The sequence below is a fragment of the Microtus pennsylvanicus genome, chromosome 3 (genome assembly GCF_037038515.1).
Source record: "Microtus pennsylvanicus isolate mMicPen1 chromosome 3, mMicPen1.hap1, whole genome shotgun sequence".
Lineage (NCBI taxonomy): Eukaryota > Metazoa > Chordata > Mammalia > Rodentia > Cricetidae > Microtus > Microtus pennsylvanicus.
In genome coordinates, this window is record NC_134581.1 from 139,419,509 (window position 1) to 139,437,136 (window position 17,628).

The 17,628-nt window shown below is 49.7% G+C and overlaps 1 protein-coding gene across 1 annotated transcript; it reads right to left on the minus strand.

Moving 5' to 3' along the window:
* Positions 1-1,139: 1,139 nt before the first annotated feature.
* Nans (N-acetylneuraminate synthase) lies at positions 1,140-15,712 on the minus strand. The gene is made up of 6 exons (XM_075967267.1): positions 15,509-15,712; positions 13,983-14,198; positions 8,411-8,510; positions 7,003-7,157; positions 3,761-4,027; positions 1,140-2,252 (listed from the first exon to the last, which is right to left on the minus strand). The coding sequence occupies exons 1-6, from the start codon at positions 15,638-15,640 to the stop codon at positions 2,043-2,045; spliced, it is 1,080 nt and encodes a 359-aa protein (XP_075823382.1). The 5' UTR covers positions 15,641-15,712; the 3' UTR covers positions 1,140-2,042.
* Positions 15,713-17,628: the final 1,916 nt, after the last annotated feature.

Consider the following 17,628-nt stretch of genomic DNA (forward strand, 5'->3'; position numbering starts at 1 on the left):
CAAGTCTATTCCTTGTGTCATGCTAATGAAGTCTGTTGCCCCCTTCCCCTTTTGTAGTGAAGCATATAAGCAAGCATATGGAAAAATAAACGAGGTGGATTCAGTATTTACTGAATGTCTCTCCCAATGCTGTCCTGTTTCTCTTATTTCTCCTACATCTCCGTTCCTTTTGCCTAATAATTCTAATCCTCACACTCCTACGGTCAAGTTTTGTCGAAGCTAGTTTTTGACACTGGAGAGATGACTCAGAGGTTAAAAGCATTCATTGCTCTTTATGAGGACCCGGGTTCAATTCCCAGCAGCCATATGGCACCTCACAACTGTCTGTAACTCCAGTTCCAGGGAATCCAAGACCCTCACAGACATACGTGCCAATGCACACACACATAACATCTTTAATCCCAGCACTCAGGAAGAAGAGGCAGGTGGATCTCTGAGTTTGAAGCCAGCCCCCTACACAGTGAGTTCCAGTACAGCCAAAGCTATACAGAGGAACCCTGTCTGGAAACACCAAAACACACACACACACACCACCTTGATAAGAAGCAGCTGAAGAGATGTCTCAGTGGTTAAGGGCAGTTTCTGCTCTTGCAGAGAAATCCTGGGTTCAGTTCCCATCATGTATGTAGAGGCTCACAACTAATTCCAGTAAGGGGACCTGATGCCCTCTTCTGACTTCCACTGGTATTGTACACATATACATACACAGAGAATAAAGATAGCCTTTTAAAAAGAGAGAAAGGGCTTGAAAAGGGCTTAAGATGGCTCGTTAGAGAAAGGCCCTTGCTGCTTAAACACTGGGGCCTGAGTTTGGATCTCGGCACCCAAGCAAAATGCCATGCCTGGCAGAGACAGATTTTTGGAGCCTGCTAGATGCTTACACAGCTAATGCTGCCCCGGATAAAGTGGACAGTGATAAAGCAGGACTCCGACCTCTGCAAACACACAAACACACAAAATGGGAGGGGGTGGCTAACAGGCTAGCGATACAGGTCAGCTGGTAAAGGAGACCGCTGCCAGGCCTGATGGCCTCAGTTTGATCCTTGGAATCAATATGGTAGAGGGGAGACCTGACTCCCATGAGCCACTCTTTGTAATTCGTGCACACACACACACACGAAAAATAAATGCGGGCCAAGTGTGATGGCGCACACCTTTAATCTCAGCCCTCGGGAGGCAGAGGCAGGCGGATCTCGGAGTTCGAGTCCAGTCTGGTCTACAAAGCAAGTGCCGGGTCAGGCAGGGATATAGAGTCAGATCTTGTCTCAGAAAAATAAAAAACAAACAAACAAAACAAATTTTTTAAAAATAAAATGTAGACGAGAAGACGCTTGAAAAGAACAAAATGATTAATTCCAGCTCTGATTCAGCAAAGAACAAAGTGCAATGTGACAATGAACCTCTATAAAAAGTTCACCCAGCTTAAAGAAGTCAAACAGTGGAGGTTTTGTGCAAGGGTTGTCATCTGTCATCTGTGACAAGACACTGGGGATTATGGCAGAGACGATTTCTGCACCCCCCTCACCCTTACGGCACGCCAGCTCCACGTCCCACGCCGCCATCCCTTACCCAGACTGTTCCTCCCTGCTCACACCCCCCCTCTAAGGGTCGCCTCACCAACCAAGTGTACCATGGTGTAGCGTGCACTGCCCTCTGAGTAAGGCTGCCCTGAGGGTTTGCCAAAGGGAAGATGAACTGCTCTCTCCCTCCCAACCTTCACTCAGAGACAGGAGCGCTTGCCTCTGCCCACAAGGCCTTGGGAGAGTCTAATGTAAGCGACCACTATTTGGTTCTCTGGGGAACCTGGGGCAGAAGGGGAAGGAGGAGGGAACCCAGCTGTTTGTGAGCTTCCTGGAGTTGCTGTGTAGGGTGGGAACATGAAGGGTTAAGACAACAACAGAGCCTCTCAGAAACCTAAAGGAGCTATGTTTGCTCAGGGCTGCCTTCTCTGGCTGGACACAGGTGGCCGCTGTGACAGGTGTACCCAACACACTGGACAGCAGTAGCATGGTGGCTGAGAAGCCAGGGAGAGGCACTTTATTTTAAGACTTGATTTTCTTGCTGTGATTTTCCACAGAGTCTTCCATGATTGTGTCATCTTCTTCCACAGTGACCAGCACCTTTCTGCCCACGAGGCTGAAGATGTCTTCAGGAGGATAGCCTTTGGGCTCGCCCACCTTCACGGTGAGCATGTCCAGGGTCAGGATGGTGCCTTCTGGGATTTTCACTTTGGCCACCACAGACTTGCCCAGCTGTGGACACAGAAGACCAGCGTCAGATCTTAGAAGTAACTCCTGCACACACCACGTCCCTGTGACGAGACCGTCACAGCCGGGACTTCCTCACCACAATGCCCAGTGCAGCACTTCACAGAAGCAGAGACACAGCCTGTGTCAGGTGACATCACAGACTAGGAGGAGAGGCTTTTCCAGTCACACAGCACAAAGGAAAGGGCTCAGGCTGTGTAGCCAGATCGACCCAGGTTCAGCACCTGTTGGCCTGGGTGCTGTGTTTGGCTTCCCCGCTAAAGGGGCTGGCACCTTATCAGTGTTAAGAGAGTGAGATAGTGTGCTCCCAACATGTGACAGCCGCGATTACTTCTGTCCCCGTGTCGTCAACATCTTATGGAAAACTGAGTTCAAAAGAAGGCAGGCAACTTGGTCAAGCTGCCAATAACCAAGATGAGAACCCCCCCAAAAGGAAACTCCTAGTCCTGGTCCAGTGTATATACAAACCTGTTTGCCACTTTGTTCTATAAAATAGGGTGATGGAGGGCTCATGAGCAATGAATGAGGGTGACTTATTCAGATGACAAGGGGTACCCAGAAAGGGGGCAGACGGGGCAGGCAGATGTGGAGACCAAGGGATGGTTCACAGCCAGCATCCCCGCCTCCCTGTACATACTTGGAAGCAGCGTTCGCCGTCCTCCACAGCTTACATAAGAGCCTCCGAGTTCTGCTTGGAACTTAGCACCAGGAGAACCTGTGTCAGCTGCTTACTGTCACATAGTGGCCCTGGCTGCCTTTCACCCTCCGCTCTGAGCGCTCCATGCCCGACTGAGTAACTTTCACTCTAGGCTCCTGCACGACTCTCTCCATTTCCTCTGCAGGGCAATTATATTCTTTAACTGCTAACTCCCCAGTCCATGTGACCCAGAATTGTGGGGGTCAGGTCAGCAGGTAGTCTCCAGCAGAATAAAAGACAATGCTTCTCATGTATACCCCGGGTCTGGCCTGACCCACACGACTACAGGTAAGGAGTCTTGAACCCCGAACTCCTGGGACTCCTGCCTCTAAACTCACAAGAACAGAGAGGTCCAGGCTGTGGCTTCTAAGAAGCTGGGAGGCACGCCTCGGCCTCACCGTCAGTGCCCACCAGCCCCGCCCACCCAGTGCCCCTTTGTACTCAGGACTGCCCTGGCTCTCTTCCCAGTGCCTCGGTATGCCTACTCCAAGTGACCAGACTTGGCCATCGTAGGACTTTCACTCTCTATCTCCCAGGGTTCAGAGCCCTGAGGCTGCAGGCTTCAGAGGCTTAGTGGAAAGGCTAACGTGACCATGGGCAGCTAAAAGGCCTGACCTGCTCTCGTGTGACGCATCACCCCGCTGCTCCCATAGCCTAATGGCGCTCAGAAGGGTGGGTGTGACGTTCCTGCACCTGCTCATCTGTCAGGCTCAGACAGGTCAGAAGCCCAGCTCCTGGTCACATGTGCCACACCTGCCCCAGGACAGCAGGCGAGGCAGGGTCAGGCAGCACCCACCTTCTCGTTGCAGGCCACCTCACAGGGCAGCAGCTGCTTTACTGGAGAGCCCAATGCCCGCTCCACCAGGCGCACGGACCGCACCAGCTCTGCCAGCTCTCCAGGCTCCAACGAGGCTGAGTGGTCGCTCCCCTTCCAAGTCTTGTCCAAAGTTATGTGACGTTCCAACACCTTGGCCCCCAGAGCCACTGCCGCCACGGATATGGCGATGCCTGTCTCATGCCCAGAATACCCTATGGGAATGTCGGGAAAGAGCTTCTGGTACTCCTGTAAAACAGAAAAGGGGTGCACTTACCCTTCTAGGCTTCTCATCAGGGAGATTGGAACAGTACCCCACTTCAGCCGCTCCCGAGCAGAGCAGCCAGGGGTGAGACAGTAGGATAAAAGTGCCCACTGAGGGTTGCTGGAAACGGGGAGGGCACCCGCTGTACTGACTGGTTTTATGTCAGCTGACACAGGCTAGAGTCGTCAGAGAGGAGGGAGCCTCGATTGAGGAAATGTCTCCATAAGAGCTGGCTTACTTAGTGACCGTGGGTGGTACCAACTATGGGCTGGTGGTCCTGGGTTCTATAAGAACGCAGGCTGAGTAAGCTATGTGGAGCAAGTCAGTAAGCAGCACCACTCCGTGGCCTCTGCATCAGCTCCAGCCTCCAGATTCCTGATGATGAACTGTAGTGTAAGGAACTGTGAGGAGAAAAAAAACCCTTTCCTCCCTGAGTTACTTACAGCAATAGAAACCCTAACTAAGACACCCGCCGCACTGTGAAAGTTACTGCTGCCATTGAGAATGTCTTCTGTGGCCAACAAGATGGCTCAGAGGGTGAAGGCAAGCGCCTCTCATCGAGCCTGATGACATGAGCTTGTTCCCTGGAAACCACCCAGTGAAAGGAGAGTACAGCCCCACAGGCTGTCTTCTGAGTGCCATACACTTGCCATGGTGTACACACACACGCATGCTCATACGCATAGTGAATTCAAACCATTCTAATCAACCAACACCTTGTGTGACTGTTTAATCCTGTGCAGACCAAGAATAACAACCGAGCACTCGGGAGGCAGAGGCAGGCGGATCTCTGGGAGTTCGAGACCAGCCTGGTCTACAGAGCTAGTTCCAGGACAGGCTCCAAAGCCACAGAGAAACCCTGTCTCGAAAAACCAAAAAAAAAAAAAAAAAAAAAAAGGAATAACAACCGAACTGAAATGGAATGCCTGAGATCACCCCCAAAAGCACTTGTCACAAGTGTGAAATCAAGTATGTTACATACAAAAATATCAATTAGGGCTGGAGACCTGGGTCTGAAAAAGCATGGGATAAAACCGGACTCGCTGAACATAGCGGACAATGAGGACTACTGAGAACTCAAGAACAATGGCAGTGGGTTTTTGATCCTACTGCACGTACTGGCTTTGGGGGAGCCTAGGCAGTTTGGATGCTCACCTTACTAGACCTGGATAGAGGTGGGCGGTCCTTGGACTTCCCACAGGTCAGGGAACCCTGATTGCTCTTCGAGCTGATGAGGGAGGGGGACTTGATCGGGGGAGGGGGAGGGAAATGGGAGGCGGTGGCGGGGAGGAGGCAGAAATCCTTAAATAAATAAATTTAAAAAAAAAATTAGGGCTGGAGAGATGGGTCAGAGGTTAAGAGCACTGGCTGTTTTTCCAGAGGTCCTGAGTTCAATTCTCAGCAACTACATGGTGGCTCACAGCCATCTATAATGAGATCTTATGCCTTCTTCTGGTGTGCAGGCATACATACAGGCAGAACACTGTACACATAATAAATAAAATTTTTTAAAAAAATATTAAGTATACACACAGCCCAGGCCCCAAACATTCTGTTGATGGGAATACTGAATAATGTCATCTATAATCCACCTGATGCAGCAAAGTGGTATAGGAGGTCCTTCTGTTTTTGTGTTTCTTTCATTGGTTAATAAAGAAACTGCTTTGGGCCTGTTGAGTGGGCAGAACTTAGGTAGGAGGTGGGGGTGGGGAGTGGGGGGGTTGGGGGGAGGCGACTAAATGTCATGCTGGGAGAAAGGAGGCTGAGTCAGGGGGAGACGCCATGGATCCTCTGCCTGAGACGGATGCTGGTTAGAATCTCGCTGGTAAGCCACTGCCACATGGTAATATACAAAGATTAATAGAAATGGGTTAAATCAAGATGTGAGAGCCAATAAGAAGCTAGAGCTAATAGGCCAAGCAGTGATTTAATTAATACAGTTTCTGTGTGGTTATTTCAGGTGTAAGCTAGCCAGGTGGCCAAAATGAACAAGCAGACCCTCTCTCCTTGCAACAGCAAAGACCTCAGATGAGTGAGTGCTGTCAGTGACAGTGGCCAGAAAGCGGAAGCCCAGTAGGAGATGCGGTGGAGGGCAGCAGTAGATGAGGAATGTTGGGTGGCTAATGCCTTGAGATCTAGCCTACAGATGTGTGATAAGAGCACAGGCTGCAGCCAGGCAGTGGTGGCACACACCTTTAGTCCCAACACTCTGGAGGCAGAGGGAGGCAATAATGAGTTCAAGGCCAGCCGCATCTACAGAGTGAGTTCCAGGACAACCAGGGCTGCACAGAGAAACCCTGTCTCAAAAAAACAATCCTCCCCCAAAGAGAAAAAAAGAGAGTACAGGCTTCTAGGCCAGGGAATTCTGCTGTGACTGGGTGGGCTGGCAAAGCCACTCTCGCCATGTAGCCATGTCTAGAGGGAGGATGTTATAGGACTTCCAGTGAGGGGAAAATCAGGGAAAGTACCTGGAGTCAAAGACACTAAGTTGTTTTTATGGAGGCCTTTAATCCCAGCACTTGGGAGGCAGAGGCAGGCAGATCTCTTTGAGTTTGAGGCCAGCCTGGTCTGCAGAGTGAGTTACAGGCCAGACAATTCTACACAGTTAGATCCACCCCCCCCCCCAAAAAAAGTATACGAAGACAAATCATGAAGTATGAGGCATACATACATACACAGACACATACACACAGGGAAGAAACTAAGATTGGTGTTACATGCTTTCATTTACAGCTCCCCTCTTTGGAATGCCATACTTCCTTGGCTGCCTAGGTCTAATCTGATTCTGTCACCCTAAGATAGGATCTGTACATTTACAAAGTGTGCCATGGTTGGTTATAATTTTGGCTATAACAACAGGGCTAGGGCTACCTATAGCTCAGTGGAAGAACACTTGGTTGGCATGCCCATGGCCCTAGATCAGTCTCCAGCACCACAAATCAATGAACTTCCTGCTCACCGAGATGACGCGCAGGTTGGCATCCTCTGGCTGCAGTGGGTAAGCGCTGGTGCACTGGAGGAAGCAGAAGTTGGGGTTGAGGGGCTTCACAATCTGGTAGACTTGCTTCATGGTGTCCATCGACTGCATCCCACTGGAGATCACCATAGGACGACCTGAAGAACCAGCACCTTCTTCACAGGGCTCAGAATCTTCCCCACCCACATCTCCTAAGACACTGCACAGCAACCGATGGGGAAACACACTTCCTCGGGATCATGCTTCAGCAAAGGGAAGCACGCTGAGGGATCTCAGGATCTTGAGGGGAAGAGAGGCATCTCTACAGATCAAGAGGCTGTGCAGTATAGAACAGGCTTCATCTTATGCTGTGGGACAATGGTTTTATCCTGTAAAGATTTGTTTCTTGTACTTGTTTAATAAAATGCTGATTGGTCAGTAGCCAGGTAGGAAGTAGAGGAGGGGCAATGAGAAAAAGAGGATTCTGGGAAGAGGAAAGAGTCACTCTGCAGTGGTCACCCAGACACAGAGCAACCAAGATGCGACTGCCTCACCAAAAAAGGTACCAAGCCACGTGGCTAACAAAGACAAGAATTATAGGCTAATATAAGTTATAAGAGTTAATAAGAAGCCTGAGCTAATGGGACAATCAGTTTATAATTAACGTAGGCCTCTGTGTGTTTATTTAGGACTGAATGACTGCGGGACCGGGTGGGACAGGAATCTCAGTCAACAATCTTAGTCTAAAATCCCCAAACCCAAGAGACTCCAAATTCAGGAACACTCCTGCTCAGAAGCATTTGGATAAGGGATACACAGCCCACGCTGTGGAAGACTCCCCAGTGCATGAGCACAGCCGAGAGGCCCAGAGCTGCCAGCTTGGGTGCTGGCCTTCACAGAGCCCTGCCCTTAGGCCTTCTGATACCTTGCCTAGGAGACAAGTGCAGAATCTCCCGGGAGCGTGACCTGGTCTGTAAGGTGGGTCAATTAAGATCATTGATGCTGGGAAATCAATTTACCAAGTGTAATGTGGATACATCAAGGGTAGATTCCTACAGGGCCTGGGGATGGGGCTTAATGGTGGGATACTCACATCAGGTGCATAGAACTAACAGGTAGGAGGTTTCTAGAATGTGTCTCCTAAGCTGGGTGTGGTGGTGCATTCCTTTAACCCCAGCACCTGGGAGGCAGAGGCAGGAGGATCTCTAGGAGTTTGAAGCCAGTCTGAGCTACAGAGCGAGTTCCATGCCAGCCAGGCAATACAGTGAGACTGTCTTAAAAAAAAAAAAACCACACCAAAATAAAAAATAAAACTAGATGAGTCTCCATGAATGCTATCATAGTGAGTGGCCACTAGGGGGCAGAAACACAAAGCTTGGACTGGTTTTAAGGGAAAAAAAACCACACTTACCTTTCTTGGCTGTCTTCTCCAGATAAGGAAAATTGTTAGTGTCGCCAGATCCAACTTTAAAAAATGGGACATTCAGTTCGTGCAGAAACTCAACGGCCATCTGCAAAGTAATCCGAGCGAGTACCTTTCAGCATCGTTCAGAAACACTGCCCAGTGGCACAGGACGGTCACCGCACGTCCACCCATCTGTCCAGTGCACACCCAGGACTTGCTCTTCACGAGCTGACCATCAATGGCTACGAGCATCTGCATGGGACACACTGCCTCTGGCCAGACTCTTCCTTCCCTTCCTTCCCAAGGAACTTGTGAACAGAGGCAAAAGGGCATGTCCCAGAAACCAGGCAGAGAGAAAGTGCCTGGCCCTCAAAGGTCAAAGGACAGAAAGAAGACACTGCATCCTTGCCCAGAAGGACAACTGGAGCAATCTCTGTCCCAGGCCAAGTGTGGCCTTAGAAGAGGAACTAAGCAGTGAAAGCTAAGGATGCCTAGTGCAGAAAGAAGACGAGACAAAAACAATTCAAAGATTTACCTACAAGGATTGTGAAATTTGCATGGAATTCTATCATCGTCAAGTTGGATGGGGGGGCAGGGGAGTTCCTGTTAAGGAAGAGAGTGCCTCATTTTGCAGTCCACCTGGGACCAGTGCCGCCTAGTGGCCATTTTGAAAATTGCCACCTTGGTTCACCACCCTTCAAGGGTGCAAACATGCCACCCCCTTCGGTCACAGCACAGTGGCTTTCTTTCCCAAGGCCTGCTGACTTCCTCTGACCTGCCTTACTGCTGTGAAGCCCTGTCCCTGGCACAAGTCAAACAGCCCTACCACTTCCTCTTCTCAGTTTGCCTTAAAGTAATTCAATCAATACATAGGACCTCAGATGCCTGACTGTGTTCAGAGCATGGAACAGGCCACCCCCAGGATGCTGGAGCTAAGGAAACTGCTCACCTACGGCTCCCAGAGATAAACCTGTCTGATCTCAAACTTAGGTCTTCCGAGCTGGTTTGACTTAGGATGTGTTTCTTTGCTTTTTAAAACAGATTTGTATTATTCTAGGCTGGCCCTGATCTTGCTATGTAGCCTGCACTGGCCTCCAACTCTTGATTCTCCTGCCTCAGTCTCTCGAGGACTAAGGTTACAGGCAAGTACCACCATGCCTGGTTGACTGACTCAGAGCTATTTAAACTTTAGTAAGAGCAGACAGTGGGCCTGGTGGTGCACACCTTTGACCCCAGTACTCAGAAGGCAGAGGCAGGTGGATCTCTGTGAGTGCTTGGTCTACAGTTATTTCCAGGACAACCAGTGCTATATAGAGACCCTGTCTCAAAAGTAAATACACAAATAAAATACAAACAGACAACAGGGGCTCACAGAACCTTTCTGTGTATATACAAAGAGAAGCTACTGGTCCAAGGAAGGGGTAATAGAGAGAGAAGACATGGGCTTCTCATTTTGAAAACAATGTCACCACATGTAGCCCAAGCTAGCCTCAAAATTGCCTTCCTCCTATCCCTGCTTTGAGTGCTGGGATTACAAGCACGCTCAGGCATACCGGGGAACTGGGACTTTCTGAAGTCCCTTTGGCTGCGATCATTCAGGAGAGAAACAAAGTCCATGATGATGAGCTGCAGAGCAGGGGTGGGAGACCACTGGGGAGCTGACAAAAAAGGGTCTGGCTATGAACAACAAAACAAACAAACAAAAACCCTGGCAAGGGTTTCTGTGCCTGTAGAGAATGATGAACCAATCAGAATGTCAAGAGCTGTGGACAGATTGGAATTTGTAGGTTCAGACACCAATTACTTTATCCTGGACTAGTTTTAGCCTTCTGAAACAGCACTGGCTGCTCTTCCAGAGGTTGTGACTTCAATTCCCAGCAACCACATGGTGGCTCACAACCATCCATAATGAGACATGGTGCCTTCTTCTGGTCTGCAGGCATACATGCAGGCAGAACACTGTATACATAATAAATAAATAAATAAACTTTTTAAAAAAGAATCTATTAACTTAGCAGAACACTACCTTCTGCCAATCCAAGAGCAAAATGTCATCAGAGAGCATCTTGGGCCTATAGAATGGCTACTCCATCTCATTATATCCACCTCTCTGGTGTACTCACTGACATATTTTAAACTGCTTAGATTTATGACTCTCTTTATTCTGTAAAACTATAAAAACCCAGTGAAACTGCTTCCATGTTGGGACATGGAATTTGGGGTAACCTAAATCTGTGTTCTCAGGCCCTGGTTACTCAGAATGGTTCCAGAATAGACTCTCTTGCTCCACTTAAGATGAGAACTATGGTTTTTGTCGACAGAGCACAGAACCAAAAAGGACAGGCCAGCCCTGTCATAGGCAGCAGGCAGCCAGGGGAATGAGGTGGAGAGGACAGAGTGCAGGGGCAGGAGTGGGAGGGGAGGTGGCTCTGTGGCAACCATCACTGAGCAGTGCCCCCCACTACCCCACCCCCGGCTCATTGCTTCTATCTGCAGCTGCTGCGCCCCTAAGCTTTCTTTGGCTGAAGTCCACCTCCTCGGCACACCCTCCTGAGGGGTGTCCTGCGAACTTTTTCAGTCTCCCTACAATTCTGCCACACCTTAATCTTCCCTGAGCACACAGAACGCCCAAGGACAGCACGCACAGCAGAGAGGAGGCACTCAGGAAATGCTAGCTGTTCTAACGCAGTCAGGAAGGAGAACCCTGGGAGCCACCTGCTGCAGAAACGGAGGTGGGAGACCCGGAAGGACAGACAGAACTCAACCAGGCTGCCTGAGGAGGCTGGGCAGGAAATGCTAGCTTGGCAAAGAAAGATCTTTGTAAATTTACTCTTTGTCAAGGCTTTATGGACCCACTTCCCCCCTTACTGCCCTTTCTCCTGTCTGCCTGTGCCCCAGGCCAGCCATGACACCAACCAGCTGCAAACAAATCCCAGAGGAACCTCCTTCCCAAACTGGCAGCAGAGAAACCCTGGCATGTTTTCAGTAGAGAAAATCAGTAATGTTTCTGGCTTGTAGACTCTGTTGCCCAGGCTCACCACCAAGTGCTGGGACTATTAGCCTTTTTACTTTTCATCAACTGTTTTTTGGGTTTTTTGCCTGTTTGTTTTTTTTTCCATGATGGAAGGAGAAAAGCGACAGAATCTCATTTTGTAGCTCTGACTGTATGAAACTCACGATACAACAAAGGCTGGTTTCGAACTCACAACAATCTTCCTGGCTACACTTACCAATGCTGGAATGAAAGGCACAAACCACCATGTGGGGTTTCCTTCCTTTTTCACAAGGATCAATGTTTACAATTACAAACATATTATGAAGTCTGGGAGACTAACAAAGACAGGGCTGTGTTTTATGAACCAGGTGTGGTAGGGCACACCTTCAATTCCAGTACTGGGGAAGTAGAGGCAGGGGCAGGAGGCTCTCTGTAAATTCCAGGTCAGCCTCATCAGACTGGCTTTGAATTCAGGCAGGGATCTGTCTACCTCTGCCAGGTGTAACTTCTGTCCTTTGATGATCCTATGTTCTCTCTTTTCTGAATGTCAAAAACTTTAGTCTTAGAAACAAGGACAATGGTACAGAAAGTTTATGTTTTAAGGTTTCTATTGCTACGAAGAGACACCATGACCATGGCAACTCTTATAAAAGAAAACATTTAACTGGGGCTGGCTTACAGTTCAGAGGTTCAGTCCATTGTCATCGTGGCAGGAAGCACGGTGACACACAGACAGTGCTGGAGAGGTAGCTGAGAGTTCTACAGGACCCAAAGGCAGCAGGAAGAGACTGAGACACACACCTCATCCAACAAGGCTACCTCCTAATAATGCCACTCCCTATGAACCTAACAGGTAACACTTTCTTTCAAACCAACACAATTTAGGAAGCAGGAACAATGTCGGACTGGTGATGGCCTTCAATCCCAGTACCCCAGAGGCAGAGGCAGGCGGAGCTCTGTGAGTTCAAAGCTAGCCCAGTATACAAAGCCAGTTCCAGGACAGCCAGGACTGTTAACACCAAGAAAGCCTATCTTGAAAACAAAACGAAACAAAACAGGGAATAAAGCCGGGCGGTGGTGGTGCATGCCTTTAATCCCAGCACTCGGGAGGCAGAGGCAGGCCGATACCTGTGAGTTCGAGGCCAGCCTGGTCTACAAGAGCTAGTTCCAGGATAGGAACCAAAAAGCTATGGAGAAACCCTGTCTCGAAAAAATTAAAAAAAAAAAAAAAAGGGAATAAGAGGGAGTGGCCTGTGGTTTCTATATGCTGTCTCTCTATGGATTTCCTCTCTGACTCTTACAGTACCTGTTGCTGCTGGTCATATCTGGTTTTCTGTGTTCTTTTTCTAGTTAGTGTTAGAACATAGCTTTCCTTCCTCCTGTGTAAAGACTGTGACAGCGGTGCAATGTTTCTTTTGGAGGATTTACTAGAGTGTTATCTGTTGTTTTTGGTTCTTGAGACAGCATCTCAGTATGTAGCCTTGGCTGGTGTAGACCAGGCTGGCCTCATGATCCTCCAACTCCAGAATCCTGAGTTGAGTGCTGGGTTACAGACTTACTTTTAGTATTTTTGTTTTGTTTTGTTTGTTTTTTTCCCTTTAGTTTCTCCAGGCAAGGTTTCTCTGTGTAACAGCCCTGGAACTCTCTTCGTAGACCAGGCTGGCCTCATACTCACAGAGATCCACCTGCTTCTGAGTACCGGGATTAAAGGTGTGTGCCACCACCTCCTGGCTATTACTTTTAGTTTTTTTATACCGATAAACGATGCTGAACCAGGCTTGGTGGCACCCACTTTTAACTCTGGTATTTGGGAGGTGGAGGTAAGAGAATTAGTTCAGGTCAGCCACAGTTACAAAATAAGTTTGAGGCCGGCCTAGAATACACGAGACTGTCTCAAAATGAAACAGATGCCAAGGTGAGCATCTTTTCTGTCTGTTCTCAGTTGTTTCCTTAGGGTTGCTTTCTAGAAACGGGCTTTAGGGTAGGCTTTACTGCCCTTAGTTTCCCATCTTAATTAGATTGTTGAAAGTGTGTGTGTGTGTGTGTGTGTGTGTGTGTGTGTGTGTGTAGAACAGACAAAGCCAGTCTGTTCTACAGAGTAAGTTCCAGGACAGTCAGGGTTAGAGAGAGAGAGACAGACAGACAGACAGACAGAGAGACAGAGACCCTGACTCAAAAATAAAGAAAAGAAATTATAGTGCAAAATGGACCTGAGGCCTAGTACCAGCTGGACTGCTCGAGGATGTCAGCACAGCCAGCCGGGGACACTCCCTCCAGCTGCACTCCAGGGAGCCAGTCACAGTTGGCTGGTGAGGCACACTGGTTCCCAATCTAAACCACACTCCAATGGGAGAGCCTTGCCCAGTTCGGCTGTCCCACAGTGGGAAAGATGCTGGGGTCTAGCACAGCTGCTCTGATGTGGGGCTAGTTTTTAAACCATGGTACTCTTCTCTCAAAAAAAACTCCTTCTCCGGGCTGCTGGCCCATTGGCCTCCCACTTAGCCAGACACAGCTAAGGTGAGCAGAGCTAGAGCCGACTTTACACCATAGCTGCCTGCATCCCAAGAGAGGCTGAGCGCTTACCTCGTCCATGCCAGAGGCGGTGAAGAAGATGCCAATCTCCTGCGCATAGCGCTGCAGCTCCCTGTACTGGGCGTGGCTGAATTCTAGATGCCGTTTATGCTCCCCATATGTCGACCCCCACGAATGCTTCGAAGTATATGGTCTCTCCAGGGCCTTCCGGTTAAACTTGAACTCCAACTCGCTCTTCTGGAACTTAGCGCAGTCAGCCCCGCACTCCTGCAACACACAGTAGGACATTTACAGTGACCTGGAGCAGGAATATGGGGGGCAGTGATATGACGTCATTATATTTAGACCAAACAAACGGGGGCCGAAGAGATGCATCCTGGGAGCAAGTGAGCTTGTCCACTACAAACCCTAGGCAGTAAACTGATGCACGTGCCTCCTGCTACAAATGACAGCGAAGTCAAAATGCAGGGACTGTAGGAAATTCCTCTGCAACACCGCAGAAAGGGAGAGAAATAAGAAAAACCTGAGGTCTAGGAAAGTCACCTGCTCAAGACTACTCAGCTAGTAAACTTCCTGACTCTAGGCCAGGCCCCTCGCACTACAGGACAGCACCAGCCTTGCCACTGCGTCCTCTGGCCCTGTGCCCTCCAGAACTAAAGAGAACGCGTGAGAGAAAAACTATAACTCTGTTTGCACAATTTTTATATCTCTAGGCATCTTTACAACCTCATCACACAAAGAGATCACACCTTGGAAAAACAGGCCGTTCCTTTGAAATAAAAGCAGGAATTTCCCCCTTTACAGAACAATGACTGGAGACCTATGTCTAAAACTAAACAGTGTGAGTCCTCGGGCTGGGGGCTGCGGGTGGGGGCGGTTGGAGAAATCACCTGTAATCCTGACTGAGAAACGGGAAGAGATTTACTATGAGGGTGCACGCTGCATTTTATCAGTGGCAGTGATCACCTAAGGAGCGCTGAGTCGACGACCACGCTTTTCACGCCTTTCTTCATGAGAGGCTCATCACAGCCCCACGAAGGCGGTCTTTCAGATCAGGCACCTTAGGTGAACAGGGGTTCCCTAGCGGGATCTGCCCTCGGAAACCTGCACTTTTCCAGGTTAGCAGTTCAAACACTGGGATTGTCAGGTGGGGTAAAAAGCCACACCAGCTTCCAAAGACTATAGTTCATGGAAACCAACGTTACGAGAGGATCGCCAAAGTGGCATATAACAAGCAGGAAGGGGCTGGATCCCTAAGATCCTGGTCAGGTGGCTCCCTATGGACGATGCCAGGCTGATCTAACCGGAAAGGGGAAGAAAGGGGTCGAGTGGGCAGGGAGGCGGAGAGGGCGAGCAAAAGCTCCTGGAAGACCGAGCTAGGGAATCGAGACAAGTGAGACACGGGACACAGAACCAGAAAGCTCTCGCGACCGCACTCTCCCGAGCCTCTCCCGGAACTCTCCCAGGCCCCTCCGTTAACTCGCCCCCTGGGATCTCCCTGCAAAGCCCTCCCTCCGTTAACCTCCACGGACTCCACCGCTAACCCTCCGGGGACCCTCCCGAGCCCCGCCCCTCACCTTGGCAGTGCGGATCATGCGCTTGGCGATGTCCAGGTCGCCCTGGTGGTTCTGGCCGATTTCCGCGATGATGAAGCAAGGGTGCTGCCCACCCACCCAGCGCCCGGGACACAGCTCCAGTTCGAGCGGCATGATGTCTATCCGTGCCCGCACGCTTCCAGCGGCGTTTCCGCACCCGCCGTGCAGGCCCGCAAGGTCCCGGCCCCGCCACGTCAGCCGGCGGTCACCGCACAGCCAATCCACGGGTTCCGTCTCTCTCGACAGCCAATAGGAGCCCTCCCTCGAGGAGAGCGGGGAGCGGGGGAGAGCAAACCCCGCCCCGCCCCGCCCCGCCCCGCCGCGGGCCCGGGAGGCGGGATCCCGGCTTTGATACTAAGGGCGAGGAAAGAGTGCGCCTCACGGTGCAGCCAGGAAAATAGGCGATCGAAAGTTCGATTCCCATGACTGCTGATTCTGAGACGGACCTGAAAGACATGGAAATCTTACGAACATGAAAAGAAAAAAAAAGAGCACCTCACCCAAAAATACAGGCGACGCTTCTGTTCTGCAGCCTAGCAAGAATTTCTGCGCCATTAACAACTGACATTTTCCTTCGCAGCTGTAGTTTTCTGGAAATCTCATGAGAAATCACGTTTAGAAGGAAAGGGCAGATACCACACCCTCATGTAACCCTAGTGGCTCCCGGGTTTGTCTTCTCAGGTTATCTATAACTCCGTTCAAGGAGCCACCTCACTTACCAAGAGAGGGAGAAGGAAAGCCGGGACAGGTTCCTAGTAGCTTTTGAGATATAACTTGAACACACCAAAATGGTACTTATGTCTAATGCCCAGTCTTCATTCTCGAGCATTTTCTGTTCTTCCCTGAAGCAGAAACATATAACAGTGTATGGAAACCATCAATCACAGTCACTGGTGTGGCACTGAAAAAAAATATTTTTATGTATATGAGTGTTTTGCCTGCATGTATGTCTGTACACCATGTGTACCCAGTACCCGCGGAAGTAAGAAGAGGGCATCAGATTCCCAGGAACTGGAGTACAGATGATTGTGAGCTACCTTGTGGATGCTGGGAACTAAGCCTAGGGCTTCTGCAAGAGCAGCCAGTGTTCCAAATCACTGAGCCATCTCTCCAGGCCCTAGCATAGTACATTTTTTTTCATAGTACATTTTAAATAGTCATAGCTGTTTCTACAATATGACAGGCAGTAAGGTCTGTGAGTTTCACCGATTTGACCAAAGCCATCTTGAACTCGAGACTAGGGCTCAGACTGAGGTCTTGGGGTGTCTCCCAGTCCAGGGCTCCTACAGTGCACTCCTTGGATTTCAGACCAAGTTGAGACCCAAGAGTTAGACAGATTGCCTGTTCAGTTACACAGAACTGAAGAACGGAGTAACAGCCAGAAGCGGGGGAGGGCAAGGCTGGAACCCATTGTAGTAAATGTGCAGTTTGAACTACCCACCAGACAGGAAGGAGCACAGCGGTACCAGGCTGGGAGGAAGGGGACACTGGAAGCCCTCCCCAGTGAGACGGAGGCTGAGCAAGCAGGGCAGTTGGGGGGCTCGGGCGAGCAGAGAGGAGATCACACCCACAGAGAACTAGAAGGCCCGTCAACGTCGGAGGCCCGTAGCTGGAGAATGAGGAGAAAGGATGGGTGTGCTTTATTAAATGGCAGGATCTCACGGTCTCAAGTGTAGTTGGCAGAGCCACAGATCCTGATCCCAGCGAGCATGAAACATGACACTAAAGAAACTCAGTCACTTTGGCTAAAGAAAACAATTTTAAGCCAAGCATGGTGGCTCGTGCCCATAATCACAACAGTTGCTGGAATCACCGCCACTCAGTGAGTTCCACGTCAGCCAGGACTGCAGAGAAGCGGGGGTGGCGTGTTATTCTACCACTGATTTTATTGTTGTTGTTGTTGTTTTGATAAAGGGTCTCATGTAGCTCAGGCTGGTTTCGGACCTGCGACATAGCAGAAGATAGCGCTCCTGATCCGCCTGAGTGCTGGGTGTACCTCTATTTAAAGAAAACACAAGATTTAAGAAAAAAAAAAGAAATAAAAATCATTGTAACTTTACATAATCTGTGACTAAATAGAAAATTAACCTGGGCTAGTAGCA